Source organism: Mytilus galloprovincialis, chromosome 7, assembly GCF_965363235.1.
Source record: "Mytilus galloprovincialis chromosome 7, xbMytGall1.hap1.1, whole genome shotgun sequence".
NCBI lineage: Eukaryota > Metazoa > Mollusca > Bivalvia > Mytilida > Mytilidae > Mytilus > Mytilus galloprovincialis.
This window is the reverse complement of record NC_134844.1, coordinates 34,559,887-34,582,358: the sequence shown is the minus strand read 5'-3', so window position 1 is coordinate 34,582,358 and position 22,472 is coordinate 34,559,887. Positions and strand designations below refer to the sequence as shown.

At 29.6% G+C, this 22,472-nt stretch overlaps 1 protein-coding gene across 5 annotated transcripts in view; it reads left to right on the top strand.

Moving 5' to 3' along the window:
* LOC143082843 (DENN domain-containing protein 2C-like) overlaps positions 1-19,830 on the top strand; it is a 39,364-nt gene extending 19,534 nt beyond the window's left edge. For all 5 annotated transcript variants that reach the window (XM_076258803.1, XM_076258804.1, XM_076258802.1 and 2 more), the window contains 9 exons: positions 174-251; positions 2,182-2,301; positions 2,858-2,920; positions 8,603-8,709; positions 9,345-9,522; positions 10,745-10,868; positions 14,349-14,467; positions 14,818-14,953; positions 15,799-19,830. In XM_076258803.1, coding sequence (XP_076114918.1) covers positions 174-251; positions 2,182-2,301; positions 2,858-2,920; positions 8,603-8,709; positions 9,345-9,522; positions 10,745-10,868; positions 14,349-14,467; positions 14,818-14,953; positions 15,799-15,896 — 1,023 coding nt within the window. In that variant the 3' untranslated portion in view covers positions 15,897-19,830. The remainder of the gene's footprint in view (positions 1-173; positions 252-2,181; positions 2,302-2,857; positions 2,921-8,602; positions 8,710-9,344; positions 9,523-10,744; positions 10,869-14,348; positions 14,468-14,817; positions 14,954-15,798) is intronic.
* Positions 19,831-22,472: the final 2,642 nt, after the last annotated feature.

The window sequence follows — 22,472 nt, the reverse complement described above, 5'->3', positions numbered from 1 at the left end:
AAAAAAAAAAATTAACGAAAAACAAATATGTAACACACAAACAAACGACAACCACTGAATTGCAGGCTCCTGACTTGTGTATGTTTTCCCAAGAAAAAAATAGAAAATAATTAGGTTGGTTGGTTAATTTATTCATTAAAGTTAAAGATGACAATATACTATTTTTATTTCAGCCTATCGACACACCAGCTGGTTTACCAGAGGTTATTTGTATTGTTAGTCCTGTAGATGCTTTCTCTATGTATAACGATGTAAGATGAAGAATATTTTTTATTTTTTTATGTTTTCTGTGTTGTATTTTAAGTTTTATCTATCTTTGGTTAGTGTTTAATGTCTTACACAGGTGAGTATACTGGATGGTTATATTTTAAGTAATAATAAATAAGAGAATATATTGATTGTAATACTACGTTACAATATGAAAGTCAGATTCATACAGAAATGTACAGTGAAAATCTGCAAAAATATATAACCTTATATTGTACATGTCCTATATTGTTTATGAATTCTGCAAATTCAGAATAAATAACTACATTATGAATTTTAAATCTTCTAAAATGTCATGAAGTAGCATATTTCTATAAAAATATGTTTGATGTTTAATATTTTAAGTTTTTATTATTATTATGCAAAATATAATAATTTACTTAAGAAATAAGATATTTGTCACATTTCAGAATCTACAGACCAAATATCATTTTCTATGTTATTTCCCCAAAATGAAACATGTTATTTTTTTACCTGTTAGCAAATGAGATAGTTTGAGCCTATGATCTCGAAAATGTTACCTTGAATACTACAGATTCAAAATTGACACAAGCGGGATATTTGCAAATATATTGATATACAGTTAACTCTCGTTGTCTCGAACTCGGTTGACTCGAAATTTCGGATGAGTCGAAGTTTTCACGTGGTCCCGAACTTTATTCCATACGTCATAGGTATGTAATTCAACTCCTGATGAGTCAAAATTGGATGAGTCGAAATTTCGGTTGAGTCAAACTAAATTTGTGGTCCCAAGGTTAACAAAAGCATTCAAAATTCATTTTTTATCTCGAACTAATACACATACCGGTATGTCAAAATATGACCTCCGGGATTAAATGGATTGAATAGTTAATCTGACAATACACATGTAATTAAATTTCCGGTCACTGACGACTGTATTGATTTATGACATGCTATTTCCATGAGTGTTTACGTATTAAGATTATCTTTTATAGAATTTTGATAAATAATTAGGGATACATTGTTAATGTTCATGAAAAAGTATTTGAAATGTTTACAAAACAATTAATTTGTGATTTACACTAATGAGCTTGGGTGTGTATAAAGCGAGGATTATGGCTTCTGTTGATGATCACATAGAAACAACTCAATCGGCGTCTTTAATCTTGTTATATTTTCTTTTGAAAAAAAAAAGAGTGAGATAAAACAAAATGAATAGAAATCAAACTTTTCTTAAATCTCTTGTATCCGAGAATAAACAGTTTTGTCAGCTATAACCGACCTGAATAACGAAACTATCGATTGGAAATTACTCTCTTAGAAAAGCCATAGTAGGATTTTTTTTTAATTGAAACAATTGAATAAGTAAAAATAATGTTATTATAATAATAAAGACTGTGACGTACAAATACATCGATCCGATACTAGAATATCGATCCCCTTGCCATATTCACTGGGATTTATTTTAGCTTTACCAAGCTAAGCAAGAGTTGTGTCACTTAGATTGTCGAACTTCCGGTGTTCGTTTGAGTCGAACTACGTGTATCTCGAAATATTTCTCTGGTCCGGCTGACTTCGACATAACGAGAGTCGACTGTAATTTAATTTTGGATGTAAAGCATCTTCAGATTGGCTGACGTTATTTTGTTATGAGCCCATATACATAATTTAGTCATGTGACTGTGACGTCATCAACGTTTTTTCATGGTTTTCTACGGTTTAAAATAGAATTTAGAATTAATTTATAAGAAATGACTGTAATATTTTTTCTGTCTATTCGAAATAACATAAAAAATGTGGTGCACACTGTTAAATTACCCGCTATGCGCGTTATTCAGTGTGCACCAAATTTTTTATGTTATTTCTTCATAGACAGAAAAAATATTACAGTCATTCCTTAAATAATAGTTTATATTTTAAGGTATATTATGTACTTGTTTACTTTATTTCTAGTTGTTGGATGAAATTGAAGACAAAAGACAACTATCTTTGACCATGGCGAAAGAGTTGATTGTAGCAGCATTTGGTAGACCCTTACCAGAACCAGGAAAGATGGTCCATGTTAGGACATTGGTATGAAATCTCAACTCATAGGTTTAAAGAAAGCTCCTTAAACAGATATTTAGTCTTGTCTGGGAGTCATGGGGTAACCTTTTGTTGCTCTATTAATAAGTGGTAGTTCAGTATCTCTGTAAATTTTACTAAGAAAAAATGATGACCTTAAGCCATATTGGTGAGGAGGTTTATTCTTTGTGCATTGCTATTAAGAATCATTGTTTCTAGTTTGGTTCAGTTTTGATAAACATTTAGAAATAGTTACTTAATTTATTACTTTGATTTATAAGATTAGAATACATGAACTATATTTCTTGTTCCTATTTTAAAGATGTAAATAAGTTAACCAGAATTATATTTCTTACTTTTACGTTTAGGATGAGAATTGGGAAACATGAACTATGTTCCTTACTTTTTTTCTTAGGATGAGAATTGGGAAACCAGAACTATATATTGCTTGCTTTCTTCTTTTTTTCAAGATGGGAATTGGAAATCAAGAACTATATATATTTTGCTTTCTATTTTAGGAGAAGAATTAGGAATCATGAACTATATTTCTTGTTTCTATTTTTAGGATGAGAATTGGGAAACAGGTACTATATTTCTTGCCAGACCTTCTGACGACAGAGTTGATAATGTAAGTAAAATAAAGATAAACGTTTTGTAAATGGATAAAAGATAGATTTATGGAAAAAACATATTCAAATAATGCTTCTTTATTATTTAGAATTTGAATAAAAAGGGATAACTTTATGTATCCCTTTTCAATAATTCATTTTAACTGGTCAGCTAATATCCATATAAAATACAGTGTGTTATTTTAACCCTTTAAAAGCTATACACGGCATATGCCGCGATGACATACGCGGTACAAGGTCTCATTTGCGCTTGAAATCCTGGCAATTTTTATTGTAAAATCATGCAGTAGAAGGAAAATAGAAGGAAATTAAAAACAATATTTTGACAACTGCAAATGGCGGAAATCGGAAACGAAGCTATAAATATGGAAATATTTCAGCATTTCTATGGCGAAACTAACAACGAGGATTAGTTAAAAGGTTTCTTGTTATCTCGATGTGTTTATTACATTTAATTCGTGTGGGAAATATGATTTGATCGATCATTACGAGACGTAGAAAAAGGGGGGAAAACAGAGGTTGACTGAAATTTTTTAGGACAGAGCCATTTATTTGTGTCACGATTACATAAAACATTGTGTATGGTAGTCTTTATTCAAAATTCAATACAAATGTAATAAATTACACCTTTTACCTGTTAATTACCTGAAAATGCAGGTAACCTGATAAAAATTTCATTAAAATAATTGCCTAACATTACAGTTCATGCTCTCCTGAGCATTTTTCATGCAATAACTTTCTCTGTATCTCATATAATAAAAAAGATACAGCAGTCTGAAAAAGAATATACTGTTCTAATGAATGAACACAAAAAAAATGCAGCAGCAGCAGCCATTTTTCTATTTTTTTGTGTAGCGTTGAAAGGGTTAAGTTAAAAATATAAATTAATGAATAAGATATGGGAAAATGGGACAAATAAACTACAATCCAATTTTATTCTTTAGGTCATGCTTCTTTCTTTCTTCCAAACTTATATATACCAATAATTTTATAGTTTACTTTTGGATGCATATATATATTTTTATATTCTGTTCATTACTATATATCATAGATGATAAGAGTGAGTACTTTTTTGACATATATATGTGCATGATTTATTTCAATTCACGCTTGTGTTACTATGATTATGTCGATTGAGTTTAATTTCTTTTTATTATGCCCCACCTACGATAGTAGAGGGGCATTATGTTTTCTGGTCTGTGCGTCCGTTCGTCTGTTCGTTCGTCCGTTCGTTCGTCCGTTCGTTCGTCCGTCTGTCCCGCTTCAGGTTAAAGTTTTTGGTCGAGGTAGTTTTTGATGAAGTTGAAGTCCAATCGACTTCAAACTTGGTACACATGTTCCCTATGATATGATCTTTCTAATTTTAATGCCAAATTAGAGATTTTACCCCAATTTTACGGTTCACTGATAGAAAATGATAGTGCAAATTTCAGGTTAAAGTTTTTGGCTTCAGGTTAAAGTTTTTGGTCAAGGTAGTTTTTGATGAAGTTGAAGTCCAATCAACTTGAAACTTAGTATACATGTGCCCTATGATATGATCTTTCTAATTTAAATGCCAAATTAGAGTTTTGACCCCAATTTTACGGTTCACTGAACATAGAAAATGATAGTGCAAATTTCAGGTTAAAGTTTTTGGCTTCAGGTTAAAGTTTTTGGTCAAGGTAGTTTTTGATGAAGTTGAAGTCCAATCAACTTGAAACTTAGTATACATGTGCCCTATGATATGATCTTTCTAATTTAAATGCCAAATTAGAGTTTTGACCCCAATTTTACGGTTCACTGAACATAGAAAATGATAGTGCAAATTTCAGGTTAAAGTTTTTGGCTTCAGGTTAAAGTTTTTGGTCAAGGTAGTTTTTGATGAAGTTTAAGTCCAATCAACTTGAAACTTAGTATACATGTGCCCTATGATATGATCTTTCTAATTTAAATGCCAAATTAGAGTTTTGACCCCAATTTTACGGTTCACTGAACATAGAAAATGATAGTGCAAATTTCAGGTTAAAGTTTTTGGTCAAGGTAGTTTTTGATAAAGTAGAAGTCCAATCAACTTGAAACTTAGTATACATGTTCCCTTTGATAAGATCATTCTAATTTTAATGCCAAATTAGAGAATTTATTCCAATTTCACAGTCCTTTAAACATAGAAAATGATAGTGTGAGTGGGGCATCTGTGTACTGTGGACACATTCTTGTTTTTATGCCCCATTTAGGGGCATTATGTTTTCTGGTCTGTGCGTCCGTTCGTCCGTTCGTTCGTCCGTTCGTCCGTTCGTCCGTCTGTCCCGCTTCAGGTTAAAGTTTTTGGTCGAGGTAGTTTTTGATGAAGTTGAAGTCCAATCAACTTGAAACTTAGTACACATGTTCCTTATGATATGATCTTTCTAATTTAAATGCCAAATTAGAGTTTTGACCCCAATTTTACGGTTCACTGATAGAAAATGATAGTGCAAATTTCAGGTTAAAGTTTTTGGCTTCAGGTTAAAGTTTTTGGTCAAGGTAGTTTTTGATGAAGTTGAAGTCCAATCAACTTGAAACTTAGTATACATGTGCCCTATGATATGATCTTTCTAATTTAAATGCCAAATTAGAGTTTTGACCCCAATTTTACGGTTCACTGAACATAGAAAATGATAGTGCAAATTTCAGGTTAAAGTTTTTGGCTTCAGGTTAAAGTTTTTGGTCAAGGTAGTTTTTGATGAAGTTGAAGTCCAATCAACTTGAAACTTAGTATACATGTGCCCTATGATATGATCTTTCTAATTTAAATGCCAAATTAGAGTTTTGACCCCAATTTTACGGTTCACTGAACATAGAAAATGATAGTGCAAATTTCAGGTTAAAGTTTTTGGTCAAGGTAGTTTTTGATGAAGTTGAAGTCCAATCAACTTGAAACTTAGTATACATGTGCCCTATGATATGATCTTTCTAATTTAAATGCCAAATTAGAGTTTTGACCCCCAATTTTACGGTTCACTGAACATAGAAAATGATAGTGCAAATTTCAGGTTAAAGTTTTTGGTCAAGGTAGTTTTTGATGAAGTTGAAGTCCAATCAACTTGAAACTTAGTATACATGTGCCCTATGATATGATCTTTCTAATTTAAATGCCAAATTAGAGTTTTGACCCCAATTTTACGGTTCACTGAACATAGAAAATGATAGTGCAAATTTCAGGTTAAAGTTTTTGGTCAAGGTAGTTTTTGATAAAGTAGAAGTCCAATCAACTTGAAACTTAGTATACATGTTTCCTTTGATAAGATCATTCTAATTTTAATGCCAAATTAGAGAATTTATTCCAATTTCACAGTCCTTTAAACATAGAAAATGATAGTGTGAGTGGGGCATCCGTGTACTGTGGACACATTCTTGTTTTTAATTTTTTTAACACCAACAGTAATAATGTAAGATTGCAAACCTATGACCGCAAATTATATATTCAACTTGCTTAATTTTGCTGCATTTTGTCAATACAGGAAATAGTTACATTTTGAGACACTGAACAAGGACATGATTTTAGCAATAATTTTAAGGTGTTTTACATGTTGGCATGTTCTTTGATTTCTTGGACTGGTAATAATTTCACATATTCTTACAACATTTTAATGCAATGTAAGGCTCCATGAAGACTAGCTACTTTTGAATGTTTATGATTATTAGATTAGTTGTTCCAGAGTTCTGGGACTTTAATCCAAAAATTCCTGTATATCTTAACACTTTGAGCATGCATACTCTCACAGATCTATTTATTCTTTCTACAAAATGTAAGGTTTTGAACTTTCAATGCATTGCAAGGTTTTAAGATGGGCAAACAATTAATTTTTCAAATTTATTGATATTCGGGTAAGTTATTTTTATGCCCCACCTACGATAGTAGAGGGGCATTATGTTTTCTGGTATGTGGCTCCGTTCGTCCGTCCGTCCGTCCATCCGTCTGTGGTTCCGTTCGTCCGTCCAGGTTAAAGTTTTTGGTCAAGGTAGTTTTTGATGAAGCTGAAGTCCAATCAACTTGAAACTTAGTACACTTGTTGCTTATGAGATGATCTTTCTAATTTTTAAGCCAAATTAGACTTTTGACCCCAATTTCAAGGTCCACTGAACATAGAAAATGAAAGTGGGAGTTTCAGGTTAAAGTTTTTGGTCAAGGTAGTTTTTGATGAAGCTGAAGTCCAATCAACTTGAAACTAAGTACACTTGTTGCTTATGATATGATCTTTCTAATTTTAATGCCAAATTAGATGATTACCCAATTTCACGGTCCATGGAACATGGAAAAGGATAGTGCGAGTGGGGCATCCGTGTACTTTGGACACATTCTTGTTTTTTACATGTTTTATTTCTGTAAACAATGCAATTTTCATGTGACTGTGTAATAATAAAGCATACAATTGGTTTCTCTAAAATCAAATGTACATTTTTTTTTGCAATAATAATAGGAACCTTGTTCTATTTCAATCTTCATTGACTAGGATTGTAGGTTGTCCTGCCAAGGTCGATTGTTCTCTATGGGCATTCTGGTTTCTTCCACCAATATAATGTAGTGTCATAAGATAGCCTATAGTGCTGTGGCATAAAACACAAAACAATCAATCTATCAATAAATATATAACTAGACAGTGTCCAATCTCATTGACTTGGGGATGGTTGTATAATGCTCATTTCAAGATTCAAGATTCAAAGTTTTTTTTTACAAGTAAATATTTAATAAATTACATAAACACAAGCTCTAGTGAGCTTTTCAAATCGACTTAATAACAAAATACAATACACAAACACGTCTGGCAAAGTAGTTTATATATTTGGTTACTTTTCTTCAAGACATTAACTTTTAATAACTATTACCACAAAAAAAAGAGTGAGTACCTAAGAAGATAACTTGTTTTTTTTTATTGATTGTTTTCTTCGTGTATTGATGTAAAGTTAAACAAATCCTTGGTGCACACACTAAAAATTTTAAGTATATCATATGGAAAAGTTTTTAGTTGTTTTTTTATTTTAGAATTGGTTGGAATGCCTTTCTGTTAGTCCTGATTTTATTTTATTTTTAAAGGATAGAAAAGATGAGAAAGTGCTTTTGAAGCTAAATGATTTTTTGATGGCCTAAATTGAAAAAAAAATGCAGAAGAAAATTTTTGGACACTGTAAAAAATTACAATATAGATAGAGATATTTATGATCTCAACAATAGTTTATGTAATTATAAGTTAAAATTTTTAAAATTAATTGCAAAAAGCTATTACATGCTTGCCATTCCCTATTAATGCCTTCATTGTATACATACATTGTTAATAAAGTGTACACACAGATTTTTCTTTTTATAAATCTGGATTAAGTATTGTTATACGACCACAAAAAAAAGAAATTGGGAGGCAATTTTTCTCATTACAAATTTCAGAAATCAAAAAGAAAATTTCTTCTAATATTTTTTTCAGTTTTCAGGGGGGGGGTTGGGGGGGTTAATAAGAAATAATCTTTCGTCAGTTTTCTGTTGTATTGGTAAAAATTAGATTGATAATTTCTGATTTATTATTTATGAGGAGTTAAGCTATCCAAATATTATGTGAAGACTTTGTTTATGATCAGATTTATGTTAATAGAATTGAGAATGGAAATGGGGAATGTGTTCAGTATATATTAACTTAAAAAAATCTTTTTAACAATTTTGTTTTACTTTTTTTCAGGCTAATAGAGAAACACTGTTACATAAGCTTGGTGTAGATAAACTAATCAAATTATTTTCTGTGATGTTACTGGAGAGAAGCATTCTTTTCTGTGCCAAAAACCTTGGGTTTGTATTTATGACTAAAGATAGCATAAACTGTAAATTCAGAATTTTTTTCAAGTTTTTTAATGAATACATGTATTAGTATTGCAACTATGTAAGTTGCTGGATAATAAGAAATCCCCACTCTGATATCTGATACATATATCTATATTCAATATTTTTCTGAAAAAGCAAGATCTAATCAAGAATTTTTGAAAGTCATTTTAACATGGCAATTATAAGTGTCCTAATTTCAGAATTGACAGTATCGATCAGTACACAAGACATTAGAAAATAGTAAGAGTACATAGCTTCCTATTTGTCATTAATGAAAATTCTAGATTCTTTCTTTTAAAATTCCATACTTATTGCATTGTAACAAGCAATATGTTCATAGAACATTGTATAAAGTAAACAGAACTGTTAAAACTTCTCAAATGTTTCTTTTTTGTATAAATAAAAGATGTGGGATACAGCTCAATGAAACACAAACACAAATTATCAAAAGGGATCTGTGTTTGTTATATTTTTCAAGAATCTATAATACTGCAGTTAATACATTTAAATCAGTTGATTATTTTATTTTAACTTGTTTTATAGCTATTATTGTTAAGACTACAATTACACTTCTTAATTATATATCTGATGTTTCATTTCAGGATTTTATCCCAGACAATCCATGCTATGAGATCTTTACTTTATCCATTCTCCTGGCCACACACATACATTCCTGTATTACCAGATACCATGTTAGATATCTGTTGTTCTCCCACACCATATGTTATTGGTATACTGTCATCACATCTACAGAAAGTTCTTAATCTGCCACTTAGTGAGGTGAGAATAAATACCATATACCTGATATCTAATATGATCGTTATTTTATGAAAATTTCCTTTGATCTTACTGACTGAAAATTTCCTATTTCAACACAGTAGAATGATATGGAAAATTATAGCTAGAAACTAAGGGCGCATGTGCCATTTTCAATGAAATTATCAACGTCATCATAGGTAAAATAAAGATAAACAGGTAATCATTGGTCATCTCACTTTCGCTGTATCTACTCGAGTGAGAAAATTAATCTTGTTGAGATTACCAACGATAATCTATAATTCTTTAAATTCTGGAATTGGATAACATGGAGAATAGTTTGATGTTATTCATATTTCACATTTATATTTAGATTTCTTTTCTTAGATGTTGTTATCATTACTGAGGATTTTTAAGTGATGAGCTGAAGTCCTTAAACTGTAAAACTATATATGCTTTTGAAGATGCATAGATAATATAAAACAATTGCTGAAGCCTTTCTGCAATACTGATAATTAGATGCATGTAAAAAGAAATTTTATGCCATAATTACTTTAATTATTTAAAATTAACTGTACAAGTAATGTTGAAAAAGAGGCTATTTTAAAAATTACTTATCTGTAACTTTTCTAAATATTATTTTTATAGGTGTCCAACTAAATAGATATTACTAGCTTTAACAAATGTTCATGGTCATCTGGTTAATTTCTCCATGAAATATAAAATCTAATCTTTATGAAATACTAATTGCCTTTCTGACACATTTATCTTTCATATCAAACCCTTTGGGTCAAAGATTGGACTATTAAGATATCATATTCCTCAAAAATCTTGATGATTGACAGATATAAATAGATAGAAACTTGTGAATTAATTAGGACGAAGTGATTTATTATTTGTCGCCTAAATCACTTACAGATGTTCCTTAAATAAGTGTTATTACTTATTCAAGTAATATTTTTAGTCATTGTTTTAAAAGTAATCCTTTATCTCTATACTACTCTAAAATCTAATGAATTCTTCATTTCATGATATAGGTTTAGTTTGTATGTTTGGCAGAAGTAACTGTTTGCTATTGTCAGAAAATAAAATTAAAGACAAGCAAAAATATAAAAAAAACCAACAGAATATGTCAGACAGCAATGCTACTTATTGTTTTAAGAGATACTTTTCTGTATTTTATTTTGTTATTAGAATTAAGAGACTTGACTATTACTTGCCAAACAGCATTTTGTTACCATTTTAGATATTTATATTTGATCTTGATAAAAGACAAGTGATTAAATCACAAGGAGATGAGGATACATTGCTGCCTAAATCTGTACAGAAAGCATTGAAAACAGTCCTAAACATGTGCAAAGTTGAGGGAGGTATGGAATATGAAGTTTTAAAGTTCCATTTTACATGAAATCTTATTTGAATATATTACATTAATTCTTGTCATAAACTGGTCAGTGTAACTTATTATCAGTTTATAAATTATTTTTTTCCTTCTAGAAATGGACTAGATAGTTTCTCATTAATGCGTTTAGTATGGATTGTAAACCCCTACCTATAATGGTTCACTTTTTATACGACCGCAAAATTTGAAAAATTTTTCGTCGTATATTGCTATCACGTTGGCGTCGGCGTCGTCGTCGTCGTCGTCGTCCGGCGTCCGAATACTTTTAGTTTTCGCACTCTAACTTTAGTAAAAGTGAATGGAAATCTATGAAATTTTAACACAAGGTTTATGACCACAAAAGGAAGGTTGGTATTGATTTTGGGAGTTTTGGTCCCAACATTTTAGGAATTAGGGGCCAAAAAGGGCCCAAATAAGCATTTTCTTGGTTTTTGCACTATAACTTTAGTTTAAGTGAATAGAAATCTATGAAATTTTGACACAAGGTTTATGACCACAAAAGGAAGGTTGGGATTGATTTTGGGGGTTTTGGTTCCAACAGTTTAGGAATTAAGGGCCAAAAAAGGGCCCAAATAAGCATTATTCTTGGTTTTCGCACAATAACTTTAGTATAAGTAAATAGAAATCAATGAAATTTTAGCACAAGGTTTATGACCACAAAAGGAAGGTTGGGATTGATTTTTGGAGTTGAGGTCACAACAGTTTAGGAATTAGGGGCCAAAAAGGGGCCCTATTAAGCATTATTTTTGGTTTTTGCACCATAACTTTAGTATAAGTAAATAGAAATCTATGAAATTTAAACACAAGGTTTATGACCATTAAAGGAAGGTTGGGTTTGATTTTGGGAGTTTTGGTCCTAACAGTTTAGGAATAAGGGGCCCAAAGGGTCCAAAATTGAACTTTGTGTGATTTCATCAAAAATTGAATAATTGGGGTTCTTTGATATGCCGAATCTAACTATGTATGTAGATTCTTAATTTTTGGTCCCGTTTTCAAATTGGTCTACATTAAGGTCCAAAGGGTCCAAAATTAAACTTAGTTTGATTTTAACAAAAATTGAATCCTTGGGGTTCTTTGATATGCTGAATTTAAAAATGTACTTAGATTTTTAATTATTGGCCTAGTTTTCAAGTTGGTCCAAATGGGGGTCCAAAATTAAACTTTGTTTGATTTCTTCAAAAATTGAATAAATGGGTTCTTTAATATGCCAAATCTAACTGTGTATGTAGATTCTTAATTTTTGGTCCAGTTTTCAAATTGGTCTACATTAAGGTCCAAAGGGTCCAAATTAAACTAAGTTTGATTTTAACAAAAATTAAATTCTTGGGCTTATTTGATATGCTTTATCTAAATATGTACTTTGATTTTTGATTATGGGCCCAGTTTTCAAGTTGGTCCAAATCAGGATTCCATATCAAGTATTGTGCAATAGCAAGAAATTTTCAATTGCACAGTATTGCACAATAGCAAGAAATATCTAATTGCACAATATTGTGCAATAGCAATTAATTTTCAATTGGAGTTATCTTTCTTTGTATAGAATAGTAGTTGATAATATATGTTGGAAATTTGCCAGACATGACTATGATGTCATTTTCTATTTTTATTTGCCAATAACTTTATGTAAATAACTTCATTGGAAATTTGCCAATATAAAATGTTGCTGATGAAGCTTTTTTTCCTTATCTTATCTAAAATGTTTTAGATAATGTATGTTGGAAATTTGCCAGACATGACTATGATGTCATTTTCTATTTTTATTTGCCAATAACTTTATGTAAATAACTTCATTGGAAATTTGCCAATATAAAATGTTGCTGATGAAGTTTTTTTTATTGTTTTATACAATAAACAATGTATATTCACTTTTACTACCAACCAATCTTTACCATTCAGTGATAACAAGCACTTTATTTTACATTTTAATATTTTATGATGTATTTAAAAAAGTAGTTATTGTTGCAAACTCCATTAGAAATTTGAATTGATATCAGTTTTGGAAAAAGGGAAACGGGGATGTGAAAAAAAGGGGGGGGGGTTAAATTTTTCTCATTTCAGATTTCATAAATAAAAAGAAAATTTCTTCAAACATTTTTTTGAGAGGATTAATATTCAACAGCATAGTGAATTGCTCAAAGGCAAAAAAAAACTTTTAAGTTCATTAGACCACATTCATTCTGTGTCAGAAACCTATGCTGTGTCAACTATTTAATTTTAGATTTAAATAAGAAGAAATCTTTAATTGATTTGTAAAATCTTGACATTTGTTTTGTGTAAAAAAACCCATGTAATGTCAAAAATTTGATCACAATCCAAATTCAGAGCTGTATCACGCTTGAATGTTTTGTCCATACTTGCCCCAACTGTTCAGGGTTCGACCTCTGCGGTCGTATAAAGCTGCGCCCTGCGGAGCACCTGGTTGCTAATTGTGACTTAAATGGCAGTCATACCACATCATCTTTTTGATATTTTATGCACTGTTGCATGTTTTATTCTAAGATTGTATGAAATTACTTGCTATTGTCAATTTTTGGTTAGGCAATTACTGTAGATTCATTTATTTTCGTGGATACCAATTTTCGTGGTTTAAGGAAAATTTGCAATTCGTTTAATATTTAAATTCGTGTTTTCCATGTACCAACGAAATCCACGAAATTTGGTATCCAACTAATATTAATGAATCCACAGTACTCATAATAGTTTATTATATTTTTCCATTGATATATTTAATAAGATATGGAGAACTATATATTTTATGCCTGGATCGCCTAGGACAGTAGAAGGGCATAATGTTTTATGGTCTGTTGGTCCATTTGTCTGTCTGCTTGTTCATCCTTTGTACCTATTCATCAGATTTGTCTGTCAATCCCATTTCAGGTTCAAGTTTTTAGCTAATGAAGTGTTCCATGATGTTTAAACTTGAACCACCAACTTAAGAATTAGAACACATGTTCTTTGTTGGTTAACCTTTTTTCAATATTATGACATTATGATTTTGATTCATATTTCTTGGTTTTCTGAACACAAACACATGATAATGCAAGTGAGGCATGATGTCCTATGGACAAATATGTTTGCCTCCCAGGTGTTATGGTTCTTGATAACTGGCACTTTATGTTGTTTCTGTGCAATTGATTATAAATTCTTCAGTCAATGCTCATAAAATTTGAATATGCTGGTGACTAAATGGTGGTCAAGTTTGTTATTGAAGATTATCAATATTGCCGTTCAGTAGGTCTTTGATGGATGATGGATTGGAAAATAGGAGGTGGTAGGTAAAAAAAGCCTGAATGTCTGTTAAAAAAGGGAAAACCCAATTTGCTATCAATTGGACAGCTCATTCCTTGTTTTCCCTTGAAAAAAGGTAACTTAAAGGTTTCCTGCAATTATTTGCATTGCCTTTGCAGAAAGACTACAGATTTTGAATTATCAATGCTAATACTTTCAGATCTGAAAAATGCCCAGAACTTGCTGATATCAGAAGCTTTTCTAAGATTTTTTGTTGAAGCCATTGGACATTATGGAAACCACATTACAACTCAGCAAAATGGTCAGCTTGTTTTTGAGGTATGTTTTTGTGTACTTCTTTTTAAGAAAAAATAAAGATGATAGGCCTTCTATATACCTGAAATCACAAAAATAATTCATTTTTTTTTAGTGTCTATAACTTAAACCTGTTCTGCCTAGGCCATTCGGAATTAAAGGTTACAATGTGTATTATTCCTTTGTTACCCAATCTTAAGTCTCTAGCATACGTTACAAACAAACATTTTATCATGTTTTTAAAAAATCACTTGCAAAAAAAATAGCCAATTGAGAAATTTTCTGCTAGCGCTCTGAGGCATACTTTTAAGAATACAAATTAGCAAAGCAATTTAGGTAATAAATGATATCTATATAAACAATGTGTCTTTTAGAGAGATAGTTTTGTAAAGAATGCACAGTCCTCTAGTATGGAACAGTTCTTAGAATGGTTTACAGAAACACAGATGTTTGAAGTATTCCTCACAGATAAAGTGGAAACTAAAAACAAATCAAAGACGAGTACACTAAGTAAGTTTTCAAAATCAAATCACAGAAATAAAAATGCTGTTATTTTTTTTCATGATTTAAAAATGACATAATATATACTTTAAAAAAGAAGATGTGGTATAATTGCCAATGAGACAGCTTTCCACAAGAGATATCAATTCCATTCAATATGTTCATAATATAGCATACCATTGAAAGTTTAAATTTGTCATGCCTTTGATAAGCATTTTTGATAAACCTCAGTTCCCAACCGAGTGCTCAGATTGATAGACATCAGTTTCCTATCAAGAGATGAGGAGAAAATGTTGGTCACAGAATGAAATGTACAGATCTACAAGTATTCAAAATTTCAAAACGAGGCTGAAGATTACTGAGTTTGTTAATTCATTCCTTACCATATGTTCCGCATATGTTTTAATCGAACAGTTCTTACTCAGAAACATTCCTAAAATGTTTATTATTTTAGAATTGTTTGCTAAGAATATTATTTTCAGTTTTAAGTATTTCGCTGCATGCAACAATTATTCTTAAAGTATTCCTTATTGACAGTTGGATTGATATGACAGAAAATCTGAACTGTGTGTTCTTTATCTGATAGAACTAGAATTATTGTGTTTAAAGACTTAAGAGTAAATTTTAAGGTTTTATATCTTATTCCTACAGTATACAAGTGATTTCCCTTTAAATGTACTTGTGAAATATAAATTTATGGTCTGTTTAATAGTGGTGATATGCTTGGTTAAAATTGACTGACAAGGCTAATGAGAGCAGGATAACTGATAACCTTGGTGAGATAAGGAATAGGTTTAATTGTTTACAGGATACTAATTGACAGGTAGTAATAAGTTATTTCATTTGTGTTGTAGATATATTCAACAGTCGTATCAAAGAGTACAATGAGGAGTTAGAAGAAGCCAAGAAAGACAAGAAGAAGTCAAAAGGATTTCTAAAATTACTGAAATAGTCTCAGTCATTCAATGTCATAGTCACAAAATATCAGTATATTTATTTATCTGTAAAAAATTGTCTCACATCAAGGCAGTAATTAGTTATACATTGGACATAAGCATTATCAATTTATTCATTAAATATATTTATACATTTTATGCATGAAATATAGAGTCATTGTATAAAAAACAATATTTCATTTCCTAACAATTGTACTAAGACTTAATTCTTCAATGAACTTTCTGCTAATAATCTAAGAATTTTTCATGGTATCATGTGTTAACTCGATACACAATATTTTTGTAATTTTATAACATGGAAGTTGATAAACAAATTATGACAAAAATAGGAGAATAAACAAAATAGATAAGTGTAAGTTTTAACTTATCTCAAAATAAATCAAACTTCTGATAACTAGCAATAAGTTAAGTTTCAATGCTTGATATAAGTCTAACAATTTTATTGAGCTATTTTTACTCTCCTCATTAATCCTTTGGTTGTAATTCACTGACTATATGAATGCTTTTCATGAAAAGAAGATCTTTTGTGTTTCTATGATATTAACACTAACGTGAGTTTCAAACATTTATATACAAAGAACATATCACAAATATTCTATGATCTCTCTCAAACTTTAAGAAGTTTTTCATCATGCATAATTCTGACATAAAAAGTGCAATGCCGATATGCAATAAGGATTTTGGTTTTGATAATTGGAAACATGTTCATACATCATTTATGTCTAAAAGAAAAGTAAATAACACAAAGACATTTTTAGTAAGTTCTGGAAAATTATATTTTTAAGAAGTGTTTTGAATCATGATTTGAAATAAAAAGATTGAAGCTTAGTATTATTTGTTGTGCCCCTTCCCCCCCTAAAAAATAAGTAGATATACATAATAATAAATAACTTTCTTGTTACCCGTAAAGTAATTATTATATGACTTTGGGAATTTCAGTGCAGAAATTTTGATATGTTGAAGTGATATGGTAATATGAACAGACACAATTAATTTGTTTTGAGAAAAGATCCTTACCCCATAAAGTATTTAAACCTCAAAACAGGCTTTATGAAATGCTCTATTCAACAAAATATCTTTTTCATAAACTTTCTACTTATACCTGAATGTGGTGCTGTTAATGGATATATTACTTTCAAGGAACCTCAGCAAATATATCAGTCAGGGGCGTTACTTAAACAAGTAATTTTTTTTAAGTTACTTGTATAAGTATTTTTTGTTTTTAAAAATAATAAAATAACTTAATAGAGTTATTTTAAATTCTAGCAGAAGCATAGACTAAATGTAGTTTGAATGAGTTTTTACATCATTTAAGAAGAATTTATTAGATTTGAGAGGAGTATAGAGATAAAGGGTTCCATTAAAAGTTATTACAAAAGTGTTACTTGAATCAGTTATTTTATACATTTAAAAAAAAAATAGAAATAACACTTATTTAAGGAACATATGCAGTTGATTTCGGTTACGAGTTATAAATAACTTCAAATCTTAATTAATTCACAAGTATCTCTCTATTTATATCAGTCTTCCTTCAATATTTTGGAGGAAAATGATAATTTAATAGTCCCAAGAGACCAATCTTTGACCCAGAAGCGTCGGTATGAAAGATAAGTGCGTCAGAAAGTTAAAGAGTGTTTCAGAAGGATTAGATTTGATATGTCAGGGGAAAAATAACCAGATGACTGTAAAAAATTGTTAAACCTAGTAAAATCTGTATTATTGGCCATGGACACCTATAAAAATAATATTCAGAAAAGTTACTGATATAAGTAATATTTAAAATAGCCTCGTTTTCAACATCACTTGTATAGGTAATTTTAATTGTTACTTGTTTAAGTAATGCCCCTGACTGTATATAGTAAGTTTTAAAACTTTTTTTTATTATTTCTTTTTACAAATTTAGTTCTATAGAGTATCTTTTAGAATCTTGGGAAATTTTAGAATAAAGGTACAAAGAACAGCAATAAATCTATGTTTTAACTACCCTCATTTTATTTTGTGTGAATAATTTTTATTGATTGAGGACAAAACTTTTGTTGATTTTTGAATATTTTTTTCTGCAAAATTTGGAATACAAGTCTCTAATGAAATTGTATATTTATAAACACTGGTATACCTGGCTCACATATGTCAATGACATTTAATACTCCCTGAATGATAGTCAATCAACAGTTGTTATTTGGAATTTTGGGCCCTTTATGCTCTTCAACTTTGCATTTGTTTTGCTTTCTTACTATTTTTCATCTGAGCTTTCTGATGAGTCTTGTGTAGACAAAACATGTGCCTGGTGTAACAAATTATAAGCCTGGTACCTTTAATAACTGTTTATCACATCACAGTGGTTTTGTTATCTGATAAATTTCAGCAAAATAATGCTTTCACATTAAACAGGTTTCAAGACGACTGGTTAAATAAAAAATGCCTCAATTTCATTTTTAATATCATTAAAGTGTCCTATCTTTTGTTTCATATGGTGCTCATATTTTTCTTATTTTATTGCATTTAGTTTCTCTTCAGAGGCAAAGTGATATTTTCTGAGATATATTTATAGATGTGCTAAATCTGCAGAAATATGATAAATGTCTGTTGATGTAACAATCTGACATGTAGGAAGATAAGTCTGCAATATTAGAGCTGACGTTTTTTGTTTGCAGTTCTTAAGTCATTTTAATAAGCATTTGCTAGCTGTATATATATTCTAGTTAAAAGAACTATAATTCAAACAAGTGACAGAAGGTTCCGGAATTTTTTTTTTTTAAATTGCATAATATCTGACATTTATTATTATAATGGACAATAATCCCCCCTTTTCCTGAACAACCCTGATAATTGAAGTCATTATTTTCAGAAACTAATCTTTAATTTGATAAGAACATTATCATCAGATAATGAAATCTGATTTTAACAAATTGTTGAATGATATTGTACTTAATATATATGATAAGAATCTCATCCAAGTAAATTTATTAACATATGTTTCACACTGATCAGCCATATGTCATACTGTTCTTGAATTTACATGAGATAACAGATTTGATTTGGAAGGGATTGGTTATTATACTGTATTCAGCATTGTAATTTTTGATTTGTTAAAGTGTATATATTTTAAATATAACTTATTAGTGTGTTAATATTGAAGTATAGATATATAATCTTTTGCATGAAGGAAGGGTAAATAGGTAAGAATTTACTATGTAGTAAATTTTAATATTATTATTGCTGTTGTTGCAGAAAAAATCATCCTAAAACTAATTAGATTTTGCATAATTTAATTATTTGTACTAATTGGTATAATATTGAAATTGCAGACATTGTCTTTTTTTTTTTAGATGTTAATACATGCATTTAATGACAAGTTTTATACATTGCATTTTACATAATCACTTTAAAATCAAATTTTAAAGTTTACCCAAGATTTCTCATTTGTCTTTCAATGTGAGCAGTTGTGAAATGCATATTCCTGAATTTCCAATTGTAAACTTTTCCTTTATGGCACATTTCTCATGAAATGTGCACAAGAATGAAAAGTATTTAACCATAGTATATTGACAATTGTCCAGAATGGGCCAGTGTAATAAGTTTGTTTTAAACTTGAATGTAATCATACATATTATATCAAATGTGTCATGTTTTATAACTGTAGGGTAGATTATGTAATATAATGATATATACAATAATGCTGATGATTTCAAACTGGTATTTATGTGCATGTGCAATCTTACAGATTATCATCGAGAGCAGCAGTCATAAGCATATATAAAGTCCCATTATGTATATAGAATTTTAAGAATATTATTTATCTGTGATACTTATTATTTCTGCTTAGTATTATTGCATTTATATTTTACTGCTAGGGATAGATTTTCCATGCTTAATAATATAAATTGTTTGTACATTGTTAGTGAAATGTTGTTAGATGGTTTTACGGACTTTCATGTTGATCATCATAGTTTTAGTTATAGGAACTTACAATTTTAACAAAGTTAGAGAATCTTATTTTGAAAGCATTTTTATGCTTACAAACATGATAACATAATACAGTTACAAGCCTGTAAACTCCACTGCCAACAATAACATGAATCTTTTCATCTTTGAAAAAAAAATGACAATTTCCAGAGGACACCTACAATTTTGAATTGTTTTTGATGCATGAATTTTTTATGAGCAAATTTTTTTGAGGAAAGCCGCAGCTAGAACTTTTTTGTTGATTGTGCCATAATACTATCAACCCTTTTAAAACTAATATAGTACCATTTTACATTCACCAGGTTAACTAAATTTTATATGAAGGTATGCCCTTGGCAACAAGTCATTTTCAAATAATATTCATTTAATTTAAAGTACATAGTCCCCAGGATACTGTTTGAGGTTGCAGTTGAGCTCCTTTATAGCTGTTCTTCATGTTAAAGCCTATATGAAGATAGCTAAGATTATGGTGAAATCTGTTGACAAACCATTAAAGACTGATTTGCCATTATTTCTTATGGATGTAAATTTCAGCTATAGATTACAAATGATATCTTTAACTACATGTATAGGTAAAAGGTAATGGAAAATCCTATTCAATTGTTGTATTTTTTTGGCAATAGAACGTTATGAAATTTTCATGGTCAATTGCCTAAATATAATTTTTTCTTTTTCTCTAAGGAACAATTTGATGCAAAAGTATTTAGATTAATTCTTCAAGAACAATATGAATAGGAGAGGGGTTTATATGAGACTTAAAATTGGTTTTAGCAATTTGTGATATAGATACGCTGCTGTATATTTATCAATTTGACAGGATATAAGAACAGATCTTATATAATTTAGAATAAAATCTGTTAATAATTCAGGTGTAATCCTATTAGTTGTTTTTGATATTGACGGCATGGTACTTTGTTTCGAGAGACTGGTAGGTTTGTTTGCTCAAAGTATCTTTATTTTTTTTACTAATTTATAGCTTGTTTTTTTTAAACAAGAAAAACATTTTCAGGTTGTAAAAGAAAAAAGTTCTCAACAATATTTATGGTTGTAAAAGGTTATTTGGTAAATGGAAATCTACAGTTTAAAACTATTTCTAAAGAAATCAAATATTTTCATTTGATACAGTAATTGAATATTTTAAAGTAAGATTATAGCTATCCTTGGTTCAAAATCAGCACTTAAAGTCAAATGGTTACCATATAGGATTTACATTGGACAATTAAAAAGAAACTAGAAAATACAAAAATTGAAAATCTATCTCTAGATTTTTGCTTGCATTTGATTTTAAGCTTTTATATCTTAGAAATTGTAATTGGTGGATATAAATTGTTATATTTGACAGTACTTGTAGTGCTTGAACATACAGATATTTTTATATAGCATTTGATTGGATAAAAATTTCATTTACAACATTTTATATTCTATTTTAGATATAACAAAAAGTAGTAAAATATCAATAGATATGAATTGAGGTAAAAGAATTGTATGGTTTTGAACATTTACCTAATGTATTTTTATAATTTTCTGTATTTGATGGTGTGCATTCTATAAATTTTCAAGTGATAAAAAAAACCCAATTAAACCATGTCATGAAATTAAGTAATATTTGTCAATCCTGATTAAAACAAATACTTTTGAACTGTAATGTTAAGGTACTATAAGTAGCTTGTACATTTTGCTTTAGCTTGCATGCGTAACTATTTATGGCACAGTGAAATTTAAATATTTCTTTTCTTTGCATTCCATATCAAAATGATAATAAAATTTGTTATTGTTTCTATATACTTGTTTTTTTTATTGCATGATAGTAGCCCTTTTGATAATAATTTGATGTTGCCATCTATTTGTTGTTTTGATTTAAATGAATGATGCAAGTATGTTTTTATGACAGAAACAATACAGTAATCGTTTTGTTTATAAAGTTATCTATATGTTATATATAGAGGCTTTGTGGAGTTCACATTTCTCATATCAGTGTGTTCTTGAATTTTGTGGCAAGTTTCGTGATCAGGTTATTTTCTCAAAAAGTAAAATACCAGCCCAAACAATGAAAAGTCTTTTACTGCTTTGAAAAAGACTGAATTCCAACTTATGACATCAAATCTTTTCATAACTAAGATCTTCATTTAAAGATTTTTTTTAAATGCCAATAGCATCAAGTTACCAAAACAAATAGTATGCAGTATGTTTGTTTGGTGTTAGTTTATTTTAATGTTCCTTTGTTGTTCATTAAAAGAAGCATTCTACATGCAAATTGTTCTGTCATGTACTAATAATATCAATTTTTGTAAACTTGTTTTGAGGCGTGTGGAAGTATCAAGACTTGAAAAAGGTTTGTTTTTCGATGTTTTCACAGTTATAATTACAAAATGTTATATGTATCAAACTAAGCCACATAACCCAGTCCTAACTGATTATGTTTTACTATGGTTGTTGCAATATTCGTTACTGCCAAACTGAGGAACAAATACATGCCTTATAAATAGATTAATTATCAAAACCTGTATGCAGATGTGTGATTTGGAGAAGTACTTTTACTTGTTGCATGTCGAATTATCAAACAAAACAACTATGAAAATGAATCACAATCAGTAATCAGTCTTATA